Raw genomic sequence first — 19,205 nt, forward strand, 5'->3', positions numbered from 1 at the left:
ATGATTAATGATTTTGAAATTGCAGAAAATGGATATAAACTTTTAAAATGTACTGTGTTACCATCTATAACACTTTGTCTGCTTACAAAACTGCACAACATAACACGCAAATTGAGTTATCGAGTTATTTTCATACTTTTTATTTTTCGAGGTTGACTGGCATAATTAGAGTTTAATAAAATGAATTTTCCAAGCTACATTTTTCAACTGTTTGGTTGGGGGAAGGGGGGGGGGGAGAGGATAAACCAGAGCTTCTGTAAATATCATTAGTAAACAACCACTGTTTGAAAAGTGATGAGGGATGAGTTATGTTCATCAAATGCCAAAATTACTACCTTAAATAACTTTTTCTTTGGGAGTGGGGAGGAAATATGGTATGAAGTAATGTAGGTAAGGCTCATAACTTCAAGGTGGAATCAGGTTCTGGTAGAAATTCATATTGTGTGTTGCAGTATAGCATCTTGACATATCTTACGTGTGAGTCATGAATCAGGAAACCCAGAAATTTTTATTGGAATCCTCCTTGGGCCAGTGTAGGTTACTACTTTTGTGATACTTATTCTCTGTACACTTACCAGCATAATATATGATTTCTTTGTGTCATGATGAGGATGGAAGCAAATACACTCCTGGAAATTGAAATAAGAACACCGTGAATTCATTGTCCCAGGAAGGGGAAACTTTATTGACACATTCCTGGGGTCAGATACATCACATGATCACACTGACAGAACCACAGGCACATAGACACAGGCAACAGAGCATGCACAATGTCGGCACTAGTACAGTGTATATCCACCTTTCGCAGCAATGCAGGCTGCTATTCTCCCATGGAGACGATCGTAGAGATGCTGGATGTAGTCCTGTGGAACGGCTTGCCATGCCATTTCCACCTGGCGCCTCAGTTGGACCAGCGTTCGTGCTGGACGTGCAGACCGCGTGAGACGACGCTTCATCTAGTCCCAAACATGCTCAATGGGGGACAGATCCGGAGATCTTGCTGGCCAGGGTAGTTGACTTACACCTTCTAGAGCACGTTGGGTGGCACGGGATACATGCGACGTGAATTGTCCTGTTGGAACAGCAAGTTCCCTTGCCGGTCTAGGAATGGTAGAACGATGGGTTCGATGACGGTTTGGATGTACCGTGCACTATTCAGTGTCCCCTCGACGATCACCAGTGGTGTACGGCCAGTGTAGGAGATCGCTCCCCACACCATGATGCCGGGTGTTGGCCCTGTGTGCCTCGGTCGTATGCAGTCCTGATTGTGGCGCTCACCTGCACGGCGCCAAACACGCATACGACCATCATTGGCACCAAGGCAGAAGCGACTCTCATCGCTGAAGACGACACGTCTCCATTCGTCCCTCCATTCACGCCTGTCGCGACACCACTGGAGGCGGGCTGCACGATGTTGGGGCGTGAGCGGAAGACGGCCTAACGGTGTGCGGGACCGTAGCCCAGCTTCATGGAGACGGTTGCGAATGGTCCTCGCTGATACCCCAGGAGCAACAGTGTCCCTAATTTGCTGGGAAGTGGCGGTGCGGTCCCCTACGGCACTGCGTAGGATCCTACGGTCTTGGCGTGCATCCGTGCATCGCTGTGGTCCGGTCCCAGGTCGACGGGCACGTGCACCTTCCGCCGACCACTGGCGACAACATCGATGTACTGTGGAGACCTCACGCCCCACGTGTTGAGCAATTCGGCGGTATGTCCACCCGGCCTCCCGCATGCCCACTATACGCCCTCGCTCAAAGTCCATCAACTGCACATACGGTTCACGTCCACGCTGTCGCGGCATGCTACCAGTGTTAAAGACTGCGATGGAGCTCCGTATGGCACGGCAAACTGGCTGACACTGACGGCGGCGGTGCACAAATGCTGCGCAGCTAGCGCCATTCGACGGCCAACACCGCAGTTCCTGGTGTGTCCGCTGTGCCGTGCGTGTGATCATTGCTTGTACAGCCCTCTCGCAGTGTCCGGAGCAAGTATGGTGGGTCTGACACACCGGTGTCAATGTGTTCTTTTTTCCATTTCCAGGAGTGTATAATTGTGGCAGATACACTCCCATATTAATGGATTATAGTGAAGACCAGACTACTAATTTTCCTCTGATAAAATGATATTTAAAATGAAGAGTGAGGGGATACTCGAGTACTTAGTGGAGAATTTGACTCCAAAGGGTAATATATAAATTGTGCTACAAAGCTTTTAAGCTAAAGATAGATAAATCTAATGAAATCAGTGGCACTCTCAGAGATGTTCGTGGTACCTTAAAGAATCGTTCTGTTGACATAAAATAGGAAAAAAAAAACGAACATAATGTGAGTGAGTTATTTGTTAATTATCATAAGTTTCTTTATGGCAAATTTATTCAATGTCAGATGTTTCTATGCTTAGGCTAAGCATCATTACATTTTACACATGGATGTTTCCAATTATATTTCAGCATTTTAATTGTTTTTAAATCTCATTATTAAAAGAAATCATTGTATTTAGTAATCTCGAGTGTCTTCACAGGATGCTGTATTTGTGCTCTACCATACTGCACCCTTCTAATCAGTATTTTTCAAACATTGCTTTATTTGTTGATTCTGTATATTCCTTTCTTCACTGGTTCTATGGGAACCTCGGTTCTTGTCTTATTAGTCAAATTTATTATTATTATTATTTTTATTATTATCATTTCTTTCTATTCTCAGACGTTATGTCTGGTCAAAAATGGACAGTGACGCGGACCTTGATCAAGAATGACTTCCTTTTTAACTGTACAGTATATGTTACATTGCATTTAGGAACTTTCGGGTCATTGAACATGTATCAATAATTAAAGATTTTTGTAGTTGTATATATATATGTTTGGATGTAGCTGTATTGCATTGATGTACTGGTGGTTATTGTGAGGTACGACTCCTGTAGTTGATAGTATAATTGGTATAATGTCGACTTTATCCTGATGCCACATGTCCTTGACTTCCTCAGCCAGTTGGATGTATTTTTCAATTTTTTCTCCTGTTTTCTTCTGTATATTTGTTGTGTTGGGTATAGATATTTCAATTAGTTGTGTTAATTTCCTCTTTTTATTGGTGAGTATGATGTCAGGTTTGTTATGTGGTGTTGTTTTATCTGTTATAATGGTTCTGTTCCAGTATAATTTGTATTCATCATTCTCCAGTACATTTTGTGGTGTGTACTTGTATGTGGGAACGTGTTGTTTTATTAGTTTATGTTTTATGGCAAGTTGTTGATGTATTATTTTTGCTACATTGTCATGTCTTCTGGGGTATTCTGTATTTGCTAGTATTGTACATCCGCTTGTGATGTGATCTACTGTTTCTATTTGTTGTTTGCAAAGTCTGCATTTATCTGTTGTGGTATTGGGATCTTTAATAATATGCTTGCTGTAATATCTGATGTTTATTGTTTGATTCTGTATTGCAATCATGAATCCTTCCGTCTCACTGTATATATTGCCTTTTCTTAGCCAGGTGTTGGATGCGTCTTGATCTATGTGTGGCTGTGTTAGATGTAACGGGTGCTTGCCATGTAGTGTTTTCTTTTTCCAATTTACTTTCTTTGTATCTGTTGATGTTATGTGATCTAAAGGGTTGTAGAAGTGGTTATGAAATTGCAATGGTGTAGCTGATGTATTTATATGAGTGATTGGGTTGTATATTTTGCTAGTTTCTGCTCGTTCTATAAAGAATTTTCTTAAATTGTCTACCTGTCCTTAATGTAGGTTTTTTATGTCGATAAATCCCCTTCCTCCTTCCTTTCTGCTTAATGTGAATCTTTCTGTTGCTGAATGTATGTGATGTATTCTAGATTTGTGGCATTGTGATCGTGTAAGTGTATTGAGTGCTTCTAGGTCTGTGTCACTCCATTTCACTACTCCAAATGAGTAGGTCAATACTGGTATAGCATAAGTATTTATAGCTTTTGTCTTGTTTCTTGCTGTCAATTCTGTTTTCAGTATTTTTGTTAGTCTTTGTCTATATTTTTCTTTTAGTTCTTCTTTAATATTTGTATTATCTATTCCTATTTTTTGTCTGTATCCTAGATATTTATAGACATCTGTTTTTTCCATCGCTTCTATGGTGTCGCTGTGGTTATCCAATATGTAATCTTCTTGTTTAGTGTGTTTTCCCTTGACTATGCTATTTTTCTTACATTTGTCTGTTCCAAAAGCCATATTTATATCATTGCTGAATACTTCTGTTATCTTTAGTAATTGGTTGAGTTGTTGATTTGTTGCTGCCAGTAGTTTTAGATCATCCATGTATAGCAAATGTGTGATTTTGTGTGGGTATGTTCCAGTAATATTGTATCCATAATTTGTATTATTTGGCACGTTGGATAGTGGGTTCAGAGCAAGACAGAACCAGAAAGGACTTAATGAGTCTCCTTGGTATATTCCACGCTTAATCTGTATTGGCTGTGATGTGATGTTATCTGAATTTGTTTGGATATTAATTTTCCAATTTTTCATTACTATGTTTAGAAACTGTATCAATTTAGGATCTACTTTGTATATTTCCAATATCTGTAGTAACCATGAGTGGGGTACACTATCAAAGGCTTTTTGGTAATCAATGTATGCGTAGTGTAGGGACCTTTGTTTAGTTTTAGCTTGATATGTCACCTCTGTATCTATTATCAGTTGCTCTTTACATCCTCATGCTCCTTTGCAGCAGCCTTTTTTGTTCTTCATTTATAATTTTGTTCTGTGTTGTATGTGTCATTAATTTCTGTGTGATGACTGAAGTTAATATTTTGTATATTGTTGGTAGGCATGTTATGGGGCGATATTTAGCTGGGTTTGCTGTGTCTGCTTGATCTTTAGGTTTGAGATAGGTTATTCCATGTGCAAGTGTATAAGGGAATGTGTATGGGTCTGCAATGTAACTGTTAAATAATTTAGTTAGATGTGAATGTGTTGAGGTGAACTTCTTTAGCCAGTAATTTGCTATTTTATCATTTCCAGGCACTTTCCAATTGTGTGTATAATTAATTGCTCGGGTGACTTCATGTTGCAAAATTATCACTTCAGGCATTTGTGGTATCATCTTGTATGTGTCTGTTTCTGCTTGTATCCACCGTGCATGCCTGTTATGTTGTACCGGGTTTGACCATATGTTGCTCCAGAAGTGTTCCATGTCTGTTATGTTTGGTGGATTGTCTATTTTAATGTGTGTGTTATCCATTGTTTGGTAAAATCTCTTTTGGTTTGTGTTGAATGTTTGGTTTTGTTTCCTTCTATTTTCACTTTTTTTGTATCTTCTAAGTCGTTTGGCCAATGCTTGTAATTTCTGCTTATTTTCATCCAATTGCTCTATCGCTTCTTGTTGTGAGATTTTTACCTAACCTTTTTCGTTTTTTGTCTGATATTTCATTTCTTATTAATTGTGTTAGCTGTCCGATGTCTTTTCTCAGTTTTTCTATTCTGATCTGTAGCCTGTGTTGCCATGCTGGTTTTGTGGGTTTCTTCTGTGTGTTGGTTTGTTCTGATCTCTGCCTAGTGTGTATATTTAGTGTAGTGAGTGCTCCGATATAAACAAGTAGTTGTAACTCTTCCATAGTTGTGTTTTCATTTATTTTGTTGTGTATGATTGTGTTGATAGTTTTTATTGTTGTTTCGACTTGTGGGTTATTTGGCGGTCTATGCAAGAATGGTCTAATGTCTGTATTTGTGTCTTTGTATTCTATATATGTCAGCTGAAATTTCTCTTCTATATCTAACATGTGTGTCTCTTCGTGTTCTATTTGTGCTTGTTCTGGTGGCTGTCTTAAGATTTCGTTTTCCTCTGATTGTTTAATTGATGCGTGTTGTTCTTTGTTTGTTTGCTCTGGGATGTTTGAGTCCATTACTGTATTTTCTTCTTCTTCTGATTGCACATTATTTTGTTCCAGTATTTGTTGTACTTGTTGTTTGATGTTTTCTAATTCTGACTGGGGTATCCTGTTATTTTTTATTATTACACGGATCTGATCAGCTAGTCGTTGTTCTGTTAAAAATTTTAATTCCTGGTATCTGGTAATAAATGTTGTGTATACTTGTGATCTGTATCCAGTTGTGTTGGTTCCTAGGTTTGTTGCTTGGTAATAACAGAACATGAGGTGTCGATTAACTTCATCTGACCATCTCATCCTCTGTCTTTGTTTTCCTTCTAGGGTGGTTGCAGGAAGCATATCCTATAAAACACCTCTATTTGGATTTAAATCATTTTCCAGTTGGCTAGCAGTGTCGTTACCATTGTGGGCGGGCATAGGGTTCAAGTGTCATCCCCGACCATGACGGCGCTTGTCCGAGACTTCTTTAGTTTTGTCCTGAACCAAGTAATCACACTAAAAGGGGGGTTAGCCCTATTAGTGGTTTGTTCTTTTCGTCGCCTTTTACGACTGGCAGAACATACCGGAGGACTATTCTTTTCCCGGGCCTCCACGGGATTTATTATTATTATTATTATTATTATTATTATTATTACGTTAGGAATACACTCATGATTATTAACTGCTCTTTTTGCGTATTTTCTTTCCAAATGTGATCAATTTGCCTGTCATCTACAGAGTTAAATCTCAAAGGTTAAGGCATACATATATTTGTGTAGGTGTTGTAATCTTATGTGGATTGATTATAATTGCTGGAAAAAATAGAATGAATGGTGTGTTCTGAGATAGTTAGAGACTGCTAAAACATTGAAACAATGGCATGTGCCTTTTTAGGATATGATTTTACATTGTTTTTTAATGTTTTTCATGCTACAGTTGCTCTTGTTTTATCAAGCAGTAGGTTTCTATTTTCACAGAGATCTAATGGTTTTTTTTTCAATAGACAAATAATTTTTATTGCAGTAAAATAAATAAAATAAATCACAAATCTTACTTCAATTTTCAGGACACTAATAGTATATGATCCCAACAATGGCATGTTCATTACTGGGCGGAAAATACCTCGTATTTTGCTTATAGAAGTCAGAGCTGATGGACCCAATTCTGTGGTGTTTTCTACTCCAGAAGGAGATACCTTGAAAGTTGAACTGCCACGGGACAAAAGTAATCTGAAAGAAGTAACGTGAGTAACAGGATTTTGTATTTTTAAATTTAATGTGTTGTTAAAGTATAGGAAATAAAATAACACAATGAAGTTTTAGTTTCTAGATTCATTGACGATTTATTCCAGTTTATTGTCATGTATTATCTATTCTGAATATTTTTTTTTTTGCTCAGAAATTTTTGCAGAAAGCTTCTCTTTAGGTTCCATGACCATTAAATTTCATCAGTTCTAGATTCAGGGAGTGTGAAGAAAGTCGCTGATTCTCTAAATGAATGTTGTTGTTGTTTACCAAGTGACTTCAGAAACTGTCACACACACACAACATTTTTGTTTTCCCACAATTTCCTATTTGGGCAGCTATATCTGACTGTTATTCACCCTTGTAGCATATGAAATAATAAATGCAAATTTACTTGCCTGAGAAAAATGCAGTTTTCCTATTACACAGGATGTGGAAACAAGAAAAACTGTGGACTGTTGATTGTGGAGATGAAGCTGCTGCATGGTTTTCAAATCAGCTTACCAAGAAGCCTTCAGGCCTGAGGCTTGGCTATGACCTAGATAACAAAGTTGGTCTCAGGACAGTGGATGTTGGTCCTCTTGAAATATATAGAAAAGTTTATCCAATGCTTACATCCAAGGACATGGTTTGTATTTCAAAACATTTTCATTTATAATTGACCCAAAATACAAATTTTATTAAAGAAAGAATTCTATCACTAGGACACATTGCACACTCCTTCAACCAACATTTATCTTGCAGCTTTTGACATACATGCAAAAGCATGAGATCCATCTCTGTGTATTTCATTCCTGCGACACTGCTTATGGCGAAACAAACAAAAATTCCAATTAGTACATTAAATATATATGCATACTTCCTTCACTGGCTGACGTTTTACACATTTTAGTTCTAAGGATTGGAGTTTTGTGAGACCAGTTCTTAAATGTGGGTTCTCCGTTTTCTTTAGGAGATATGTTATGTGTTATGTTATGTGGTTTATTCATCTCATTACATACAATTTTCAAATCATTTGATTTGATGTACAGGAGACATGTCAAGGTTTACAAAAGAAACTTTTTTCACTTTTTTCACTTTTTTAAGAGATATACAAAAGTTTAAATTATATTTTACATTTCTAAATTACAGCTACACATGTACATAAAATAATAAATGTATTACAATCCCTGTGTTCAGATTGTGAAGCTGTCCTCAATGAATTCATCGACAGAATAATAACACTTTTCCACCAGGAGAGTAAAGAGCAATCTTTTCAGTGAACCAATCTCCATTTTAAATATATTACTGCCTTTTATTTTATTGAAAATTTTTAACCCCATATACTCTGGCGTTTGGGCATAAAGTTTTAAACGATGTGTTGGAAGTTTGAAGTTATCTCTGTGGCGAGTGCTGTAGTTGTGGTCAAAACGGAAATTGTCTAGTGTATGTTGATTTCTATATAGGAACACCACCATCTCATATATGTAAAGTGAGGGGATTGATAGTACTTTTAAATTTTTTAGCAGTGGTCAACAGGATTCCCATTTTTTTGCAACACACATGTTTCTAATTACTTTCTTTTGTAATACTAGGAGTCTAGTGACATTTGCTGAATTTCCCCAGAAGATTATGCCATAACGAATAACTGACTCAAAGTAGCAGTGATAAACTATCTTTCTGGTATCCATGTTTGTGGCACCTGACAAAATACACATTGCAAATGCTAAGTTGTTCAGTTTATTTGCTAAGTAATCTATGTGTACCTTCCAATTTAAATTTTTGTCAAGATTCAGATACGCATCTCATATTGATCTTTTCATATATCTTTTTACCTTTTTAATGACATGGTTATAATAGACAATCTCCGCTAATTTCTAATTTCAATTTGCCGCCGCTCATACCTCACCTGTCTTTCAACATCATATTTGCCTCCGTACTTCCGCCCCGACTGACATCTCTGCCCAAACTCTTTGCCTTTACAAATGTCTGCTTGTGTCTGTGTATATGCGGATGGATATGTGTGTGTGTGCGAGTGTATACCTGTCCTTTTTTTCCCCCTAAGGTAAGTCTTTCCGCTCCCGGGATTGGAATGACTCCTTACCCTCTCCCTTAAAACCCACATCCTTTCGTCTTTCCCTCTCCTTCCCTCTTTCCTGATGAGGCAACAGTTTGTTGCAAAAGCTTGAATTTTGTGTGTATGTTTGTGTTAGTTTGTGTGTCTGTCGACCTGCCAGCACTTTCATTTGGTAAGTCACATCATCTTTGTTTTTAGGTATATTTTTACCTTTTTAAATTTTTTGCCGTTTTCACTAACTGAGATACATCAGATTGGTTAGAACTTTGCCTGCTGCAGTCTCTGTCATCACTTAGGTAATGTTCCAGAGCAACAGTAAGTGTATCATCTTGCAACGGATGCCCATCATAAGAATCTGGGCATGCCCAAATACCTTTCTCATTGTAACTCTCCAGGCTTTCCCAGTAATTTAATAACATCTTGGGTTGTTGGGTGTTCTGCTTGGTATCAGCATCATACTTACACTCAAACCTGGGCCTTGAGGAGATTAGAATTATTATTTATTACTAATATTAGTAAACTCCCATCCTTATATTTACAATGTTTTTATACGGCAAAATTAGAAATTTCATGATATCTCGTAAAAATTGCCAGTTTCACTTTATCTCTGAAAAAACTGATAATTTCGTGTTATTTTTCACTTTATAATTTTCCAAAAATTTTCTTGTCCCTACCCATACCAAATAGGGCTAATAGGGGATATTGAGAATATACAAAGGAAGACAGTGGGTGACCCACATAATAGCATCAAGGGAATCCTGGAAAACGTGAACTGGCAGATGCTGCATGTATGAGGAAAGCAGTGGAAAAGAAAATCTCAAATGGTACAGGGCAGATGCTACCTGTCTATGTCAAATGCGATTAAATGAGGAACCCAGGAAAACATAGTAGCCTTCTTACATAATTTTCCACAAGGACCACAAAGATAAAAACTAAAGAGAAATTCTTTAAAGGGAAACTTCAGTATGTTATTAGGGCAACTCTAAAAATTTCCAAAAATCAATGGAGGAATAATTTCAAACAAACTAGAATGATTTCATTGTCTTTCAGAATATTCGTCTTTAACATAAATACATTTTTGCATTCGATGAAACCAGCCTTAATGCAATGCTGCCATTCTTCCTGACACACATCAGAAACCAGGTTTTCTTGATGTTCCACCATTTCATCTGATGGCAAAAAGGTCATTCCACACATTTTTTTCCTTTAATTTTTCAAAACAAAAAGAAATTATAAGATGTTAGGTTAGTCCTGTGTTATGGAATGTCTATGCTGCTGACCGTAACTGAATGATTACTTTTGTTCTATGCGATAATGTGTTGTCATGATGAAAATTACTTTTCCTTTTGGGGGTTTTTCACAAACTGTCTCAAAAATTTATGATAAATAGGTGTTTGTGTTCTGATCACCAGTAACACTATGTCTGTCTTATAATACTATAGTAGCAGTATGGCCAGTTTCAGAAAAAAAGTAGCAGCCATCTTCATACCAGAACTGAAAGTTTGTTGCACTTCTGTAGACTTAGGTTCTGTTCAAAAGACCCTGTGAACTGACTGACTTTTCTTTCCAAGATCGTAAGTCGGTGCATAGGTATTTCTGAGCAGGAGTCAGTTTATGTGGAATCCATTGACAACAAAATTTTCTCACATGTAACTGTTGATGTAAAATGTTTTGGGTTTGACTCATACCAATATTCATTGTCATCCAAATAACTTAACAAGATGTCTGTTGCTCTTCTTCAAACACTACTCAAACAGTGGCAATATTTTCATCTGTAACAGCAGATCTTCAGTATCGTTCATGAAATTTGTCACTAGGAAAGAACAGATACCTTCGGAAGTCACTGCACTAAATGTAAATTGTTACCTAAGGTGGGGCTTTTTTGCCAAATGCATTTTGAAGCTGATCTTCACATTGTTTAGTCATTAATGAGTATTAACAACCATAAAAAATTATACCCCAGATTTTGAGTTGGATCTCATGGTAGGTTATCACTTTGCATGAGATCCATCTGAAAACACATTTTATAGCATAAATTTTGAAAATATGTAAATGTACAATCCCATTTCTGTTTCTTGTTATGCCAAACTAAAAGTTCCACATCAGATATTACGTCATAACTCATGAGATGAGAGATTTATTCCATGTATATAAACTATGTTACAGAACTGAAGATGACAGAAAAGTCTGTCGAAACTGGTTGTTTGTAAATAAAGAAATACTTTGTGATCATATTTTAGAAAGATTTTACCAAGTGAGACAGATTGCTCCTTCTAATTTCTCAGCATGAAAAAATCCAATCGAAGATTTATTTCAAAACTTTGTCTAGTTTTGCAGTCTTTGTGAGACAGAAGGAACAGCTTGAAAAATTGTCTTTTAGCTCATGCCACATAATTGGAACAGTGAATGGCATGGCTCAGTGTTTTCCTTTCAACCATTCAATTAGAGGTAGTACAGATTATGCAGGCAATATGAGATGTTCTGAGGCCATTGTCAGTTTGCACATGCTACTGTAAGAAGTGGTGAAGACTGCTTGTCCTGCTCATAGGGTACAGGGAGAGTATACTATTTGCCATATCATACCCAAAATATATTAGGGTCTTTCAGTTTGCAGCTGAGTGGTGGGTCACAGCCAAAGGCTTGATCAATTCTGTGATGGTTTTATACTGCAGATTTCCAGACCTGCATTATGGACTGGAGACTTGTAGGATTCCTTTTGATAGGTCAGGGCTGGGCTACACACAAGCAGCAGCTATTTGGGTAGAAGAGTACTTGTGGAATGCATTTGGTTTTTATTTAAGCTGAGTCATAGTTTGAGGTCCTCTGAACACTCACCAGTCATTACCCAGACAGCGAAATCAGATTGTGTATAAAGCAAAGACAAAATGTCAAAATTTTAACAGTAAATTGCCAAAGCATCACAGCAAAGCTCTTGAATTAACTGCTCTCCAGGAAAGCTGTAGTGCTGAAATTATACTCCAAATAAAGATTGCATGAAACCCAAATAGAAAGTTCTTAAATATTTAATGAGGCATGAAACATATATAAAAAAAGACAGGTTAGATGCCACAGGAGGAGGGGAGGGGAGTGTTATTGCAGTCTATAAAAATACTGTTTCTTTAAAAATGAAACTGAGTCTGACTACAAAATTATCTGGACACAGCTAAACAGCCTACACCAACTCAAGATAATCATCATACATTTCTACTGGCCACCTGATTCCACTGTAACGGACGCAGAATTATTCAAAGAAAGTCTATGCTCATTATCACAACAGTACCCTGATCATGGGACATTAGTTGGAGGTAACTTTAACCTACCAAGTATAGCCTGGAGTAGTTCTGAAAACATTTTGAAAACTATCTTGAGTACATAGTTCAATAACCCACATGTAGTGGGAATAGTTTAGACACTATAGTGCGACAAACAGCCAGTATGGAGACAGGAATTAGTTATATTAGTTGTCATGGTAACATACTTACCCCCACCCCCACCCAAAGTTGCCAGCCCTTCCGTCCTATCACTACCTCCCCATTCTCGTTTCCCACTGTCTTTGTGTGCTGCCCTCTGCCAATGCACTTGCATGATGATGGGTAATCAGAGGTGATCAAACCACATCCTTCGCCATGGCTTTGTTTACCTATCATCATGCCTTGAAATGGGGGGACATCCTACCCAAGATCCTTCCCACCTTTCCTAAAGTGGTGTTCCATTGGCCATCCAACCTCCACAACATACTGGTCCATCTTTATGCCACCTCCAATCCCAAACCCTTGCCACAGGGATCATACCCCCAAGTGCAAGACTTGCCCAAGCCATCCACCCTTCTCTTCTTATTCCAGCCCTGTCAGACTTATCTTACCTCATCAAACACCAGGCCACTTTGTATTGGTATGACTACCAATCGGCTGTCTACCAGGATGAACAGCCACCACCAAACTGTGGCCAAGAGGAAAGTAGACCACCCTGCGGCACAACATGTAACTGAACAAATGGTTCAAATGGCTCTGAGCACTATGGGACTTAACTTCTAAGGTCATTAGTCCCCTAGAACTTAGAACTACTTAAACCTAACTAACCTAAGGACATCACATACATCCATGCCCGAGGCAGGATTCGAACCTGCGACCGCAGCAGCCGCGCGGTTTCAGACTGTAGCGCCTTTAACCGCTTGGCCACCACGGCCGGTGTAACTGAACAAAACATGTTTGATTTCAATGGGTCTTTCATGACCAGGGCCATGTGGATCCTCCCATTCACCACCAGTTTTCTGAATTGCACAGGTGGGACTTATATTCCCCACTCCTGTAATTATCTTGTCCTCAAGCTATGGTAACACACTGCCCCCCTGCCCTCACCCAACAGTTTCTACCACCTCTATCCTATCGCCTTCTCCCTACTCTCATTTCCCACCATCTTTACATGCCAGCCTCTGCCAATTCACCTGCCCATCTTTTCCCAGCTCCTCTCCTTTTTCACTCCATTTTCTGCATCTCCCTGCCTCACAGTGTCCCGATGCTGTGCAGGCAATATAGTCCCGTCACACTCTGCCAGACAGAATTCCTCTCTCCCCTTACCCATACAGTGCTATCCCTTCCTGATCTCTGCACCCTCCAGATTGCTGCTTCCCTTCCAAGTAACAGTTGCATTCTGGTCCAACCTGCTGGAGTTGACACTTGGGTGTATGTGAGGTGTGCATGCTTCTGTGAATGCCTGGTCTATGCTTTTCTTTCTTTTTCTGATGAAGTTGTGGCCTAAAGCTAATGTGTAAGTGTTTTTTAATTGTGCCTGTCTTCAGCTTAATGTGTCATCTTTATGGTAAGTAGCAATCGATCTTTTCTGTACATTGTTGAACACTGTTTTCTGTTACACGTGCCTATGCACCACACGATTCTGCTATAGGTGGTTGGCTGGCTTTCTCTTATTCTACCCATTGTTCTATCTAGGAAGTTCCCTTATTGCCTGACATTTTGATTAGTACTGCACAACTAGTGACCAATCAATTAAAATGATGCAGTTCTCCCTCTTTCGCTATATTTAAAATGTTTATTTAGAAGTTGTAAATATTAAAGAGGTATTCGGAAATTTTATACCTGGGGTAGACAAGTTACCTACACGTGAAAAACTCAAGGCTGAGAGTTTTGACAATGTGCATATTACCGAATCAATGACCTGTTTCAATCTTTTGATGTGGTTGGCAACATTGATATTTAATAGACAATATAATGTCCTTGGTTATCAGATTATTTCAGTGCAGATGCACTGAACTCTTGTGGAAGGAATCCAGTGTGATCTACATCTATACTCCGCAGAATGCCATGAAGTGAAGTGCACAGCAGAGGGTACGTCCATCCCATAATACCAGTTATTAGGGTTCATTCACGCATGGAGCGCAGGAAGAACGATTGTTTGAATGCCTCTTTGTATGTAATAATTATTCTAGTCTAATCCTCATGACTCCTATGTGACCAACACATAGGGGGGTTGTAGTATATTCCTAGAGTCATCATTTAAAGCCAGTTGTTGAAACTTTGTTAATAGACGTTCTTGGGATAATTTTATCCAGTTCAGTTCCTTCAATATATCGTGTGACACTCACACAGATGAAACAGACCTGTGACCATTTGTGCTGCTCTTCTCTGTATATGTTCAATAATCCCTGTCAGTCCTGTTCGGTATGGGTCTCTCACACTTCAGCAATATTCTAGAACCAGTCACCCAAGTGATTTGTAAGCAGTCTCCTTTGTAGACCGATTGCACTTCCTCATTATTCTACCAATCAGCCGAAGTTAACACCTGCTTTACCCTTGGCCTGAGCCTGTGTGACCATCCCATTTCATATCCCTACAAAGTGCTACACCCAGATGTTTGTACAAGTTGGTCAGTCACAACAGTGACTCATTGATATTATAGTCATAGGATACTATGTTTTTTCAGGTTTGTTTTTTGTGATAGTGGTGAGTGAGTATGATGGACATGAGGGGCACTAAATAGTAGTGAATGACAAGGTGGGAATTCAGATCAGACAGGAAGCATACTCAGATAGCCAAAGCAGTTAAGGTGACCACTTGTATAAAGTGGGAAATCTTGGTTAGAGTCCCAGTCCAGCACAAATTTTGTCACCATTGAATTCATTGCAATTCCCAGTTACAGCTGAGGTCAGAATTTCAGAACGAACTCATCTTTTCTTTGTTGTTGTGTTTACAATGCTAGTTCCATTCTGGTTATTAGAATTCTAGAATATTTTGCACAAAACATGCTGGATCTTAAACCAAATACTGTACCATTTCTCATTATGCACATACAGTTGTTAATCTCAAATGCTTGAGCCACTAAACCTGTTACCCATTTAGTTCAGAACTTATCATTATGTTGTGTATCCCTGAATTCTTCAACTAACAAGTTTCCTTTTTTGACACTTCCACTTATTACCTTTTGTCAAGATTACCTTATTTTTAATAAGCACAATAATCAATATAACTCAATTCACTAAGATTCTGTCTACCTCCTTCTGTGCTGCATTTCCAGATTCTACTTTCATCTGATCAGAATAGCAATAATTAGCATAACAAAGTAAGACAAAGCAAAGATGATGTTCTTTGCAGGAAATGCTCAACATGTCCACCATCATTCCTCAACAATAGCTGTAGTTGAGGAATAATGATGTGAACAGCACTGTAAAGCATGTCAGCAAAGCCAATAATCACACGCACTAAGGTCTGGGGACCTGGGAGGCCAAGCATGACGAAAGTGGTGGCTGAGCACACGTTCATCACCAAATGACGGGCGCAAGAGATCTTTCGCGCGTCTAGCAATATGTGTTTTTATTTATTTATAAAACCCCATGTCATTCCAAGCATGTGTGTCAATTTTTCTCTCTCTATCTACATTATTCCGTGGTTTATTAAGTTTTCAAATTTATACTGACTTTTTGATCACCCGGTACATTTACACAGGTGTGCTACTATTCACAGAGTTTTAGCATTAATCAATCTTTTGCTGAGGCAGATAAATAATGACAGTTTTTCTGCATATTTCATCCACTTTAAACAAAGAATGCTGTTGTATACTTTCTGCAGATGAGCAACAGTGTTACCCTTAGGACACAGATCATGTCGCAAAACAGTGTCCATTTTTGTACTTCTAATTTTTAGTATTGCAGAATTTCAGCTTTTACAGTGAGTGCATGTGTAATAAGAACAAGTCAACAGATAAAATAATGAGTATCACATGTGTACTCAAAGAAAAATATGTGATTAGAATTGCTAATTAATACTAATAATTACATAGAGAGTTACTTATGCATTTAATTTATTAGGTAATTCTTGGTGTTTTAATATTTCTTTTTCACTATGTATATCTTAAGCATATTTGGGAAACTTGTAAGACATTCTGTAAGTTTTTGGCGAGACTTCTAATTGACATAACTGAGGTCTTTTTCAAGCATTGTTAATTGGTGGTGAATTCTTCTTAACTAATGTCTTCTGTGAATTGCCGTTGTGGACAGTTGCATTTTTCCATTCTGAACTTTATTATGTGAACAGTATTATTGTTTCTTGTAGGTGTGTGTAGAGAGTGAAGCCATGACTAAAAGAATTACTCATGGACAATTGATACACACCTAATAAACAAGAAATATGTTCCGAATTATGCATGTTTTCACATTTACTCAGTATTTTCGCTATAATTTCTCTGCTTTGATTACACTGTATGTCCATATATTTTTCCTGTGTTTGATTGTGATGATCACTTTCTATGTAAGAATGACAGATTCACAATTGTGTTAGTCAGTAAAAGTACTGTGATTAAAGAATCTTGACAGAATTACAAACACAAAATCAAGTCCCTCATTCTTTCACAAAAATTGTATCATGAAGTAGTCTCACAACGTCACGATATGTGTGAACATGATCAGCAACCTAATAGTAGGTATACTAGTGTACATATAACAATATTTGCTGTGCAGAGTTAATTAAATGAACTGGTTTGCAAGTTTGTTACACATAGAACTGAGTGAAAATATATGAACAACTGTCTGAATATTATTCTATTTAAATGTTGATCATCTTCCACAATAACATCAGTAGTCATTAACTTACTTCTAAAAATCCTTCCAGTGTGTCAGCTGATTAATATTTCTTTTCAGGGCATGTATACTGACTTTTCAAGCTACATGCTGATGACAGAATCATCGTTAGAGGATCTGAGAGAAAAAGTCCCAGCAGAAGTTGCTCCCTCTTTGACAATTCGCCAGTTCCGACCAACCTTCGTTGTCAGTGGCACAGCACCATATGAAGAAGACAATTGGGGATGGATACGAATAGGTGAAAATGTTATTCTGAAAGATGTGAAACCATGTACCAGGTAAGACTTACGTAGTTACTGTAAGAAATAGTTTTTATCATTCATTTGTTCATAGTGTGAGCGCTCCCCCCCCCCCCCCCCCCCCCGCCTCTCTCTCTCTCTCTCTCTCTCTCTCTCTGTGTGTGTGTGTGTGTGTGTGTGTGTGTGTGTGTGTGTGTGTGTGTGTGTGTGTGTGTGTGTGTGTGTGTTTTGTCTCTCTCCCTCTCCTTGGGGTGAGTAGTTGTATCAGCACGCCAAGTAAGGGGAGAGAGGAGCAGAGTATGTGAGGAAAATTAGGGAAGGTTTGCTGATGGCTGGGAGAGAGAGGCAGCAGGTGCTCAGCATAGGAACGTGGACCCAGTAAATTCATTCTGGCCACAGGCACGGGAAATTGTGTGTATCACATGATGTGGAGAAATGAAGAAGAAGAAGAAGAAGAAGAAGAAGAAGAAGGGTGTTCGTGTGGGATGAGTGAAACAAGTCGTGGGGCAGTGAATCCAGCAGTGAAAGAATTTTCCACTTCTATTAGATTTTATAAATTAAATATTGCAAGATCAAAAGTTAAAAAAATGTCTGTAGCATTTGCAAGTACAGACAGTAAAAGGTCAAGTAAAATGCCTCTGTTGTCCCCTATGAATGTAGGACATCAGAGTTTGAATGTGGATTATAACACCCATGTGAATAAGATAAGCCCACATTTCAGACAAAGATTTGATACTTGCGAAAGTAGTAAAAAAAATTGACCTTGAAACAAACTAATATGGATTTGCCACCCAGGTGAATAATTACACTTGAGAGGGGACAGTTTGTCATCTTGTTTACATACACTTTTATCTATTTCCTGTACTGAGGTGTAAAATATGTAATTAGTATTTCTTTTATTGTGATTGGTCTAATGTGTGCTAGTGATACTCTTGCAGTGCCCAATTTAGATCACAAAAGTCATTTGTTAAAAATTTTGATGAATTCAGAATAACAGTGAAAAAATGCTGTGTGTTTAATAAGAGTTACTGATCAAATGAATTGTCCAGAACTATGAAAGAAAATAATTGTAATTAACACAGCTTGTATAATTACGGCAGGAACTGTTGAAAGGTGAGGCTGAAAATAATCACTTGACTGAACCGCAATCTGCCAAAGTAGAAATTAATAGTAGTAAATGGGTATAACTATACTCAGATCCCAAGCTGGCTCAGTTGTAACATAATCAGTCCAAAGAATAAGCAGTGTAGTCCAGAATCTTTGTCAGTAGCCATGGAGAGGAATGCATAGAACAGAACTGAAAGCGGACCTGTGGCCATTTGGCCTTAAAATGGCTGGCTGATGGCCTGCTTGTGGTCTGGAGATGCTATTGTTATCATGGCTTGCAGTGAGCGTGCCAGATGTAGGTGTAATGAGGCATTTGAGAGTACTGATGTATCTAGTGGGATTACAAGAGACACAAAAAAGGAAAGAATCATTTAGTGTGTTTGTTTAGATTTGTGCACTGCAGCCACATGTGGCACACTGTTTTGAGCCACAACACAGACACCTGCATTCCAGTGACTCTCCAACACCAATTAACCTTTCATACAAATGTAATCTTACACAATATAGACGTATCACACACTTACAGTTGCAAAATAAACCTTATCTATATTCACTGGGAAACTCCACTTATCAACACATCTGAATGTGACCAATGATCTTAGTAAGCACTGTGGCGAGGACAAAAAACAGAAAATTCTCTTCTA

At 38.3% G+C, this 19,205-nt stretch overlaps 1 protein-coding gene across 1 annotated transcript in view; it reads left to right on the plus strand.

Moving 5' to 3' along the window:
- LOC126175435 (mitochondrial amidoxime reducing component 2) overlaps positions 1-19,205 on the plus strand; it is a 147,332-nt gene that overhangs the window by 120,058 nt on the left and 8,069 nt on the right. The window contains exons 3-5 of the mRNA XM_049922236.1: positions 6,896-7,072; positions 7,503-7,701; positions 17,276-17,493. Coding sequence (XP_049778193.1) covers positions 6,896-7,072; positions 7,503-7,701; positions 17,276-17,493 — 594 coding nt within the window. The remainder of the gene's footprint in view (positions 1-6,895; positions 7,073-7,502; positions 7,702-17,275; positions 17,494-19,205) is intronic.

This window comes from Schistocerca cancellata, chromosome 3 (genome assembly GCF_023864275.1).
Source record: "Schistocerca cancellata isolate TAMUIC-IGC-003103 chromosome 3, iqSchCanc2.1, whole genome shotgun sequence".
NCBI classification, from domain to species: Eukaryota; Metazoa; Arthropoda; class Insecta; order Orthoptera; family Acrididae; genus Schistocerca; species Schistocerca cancellata.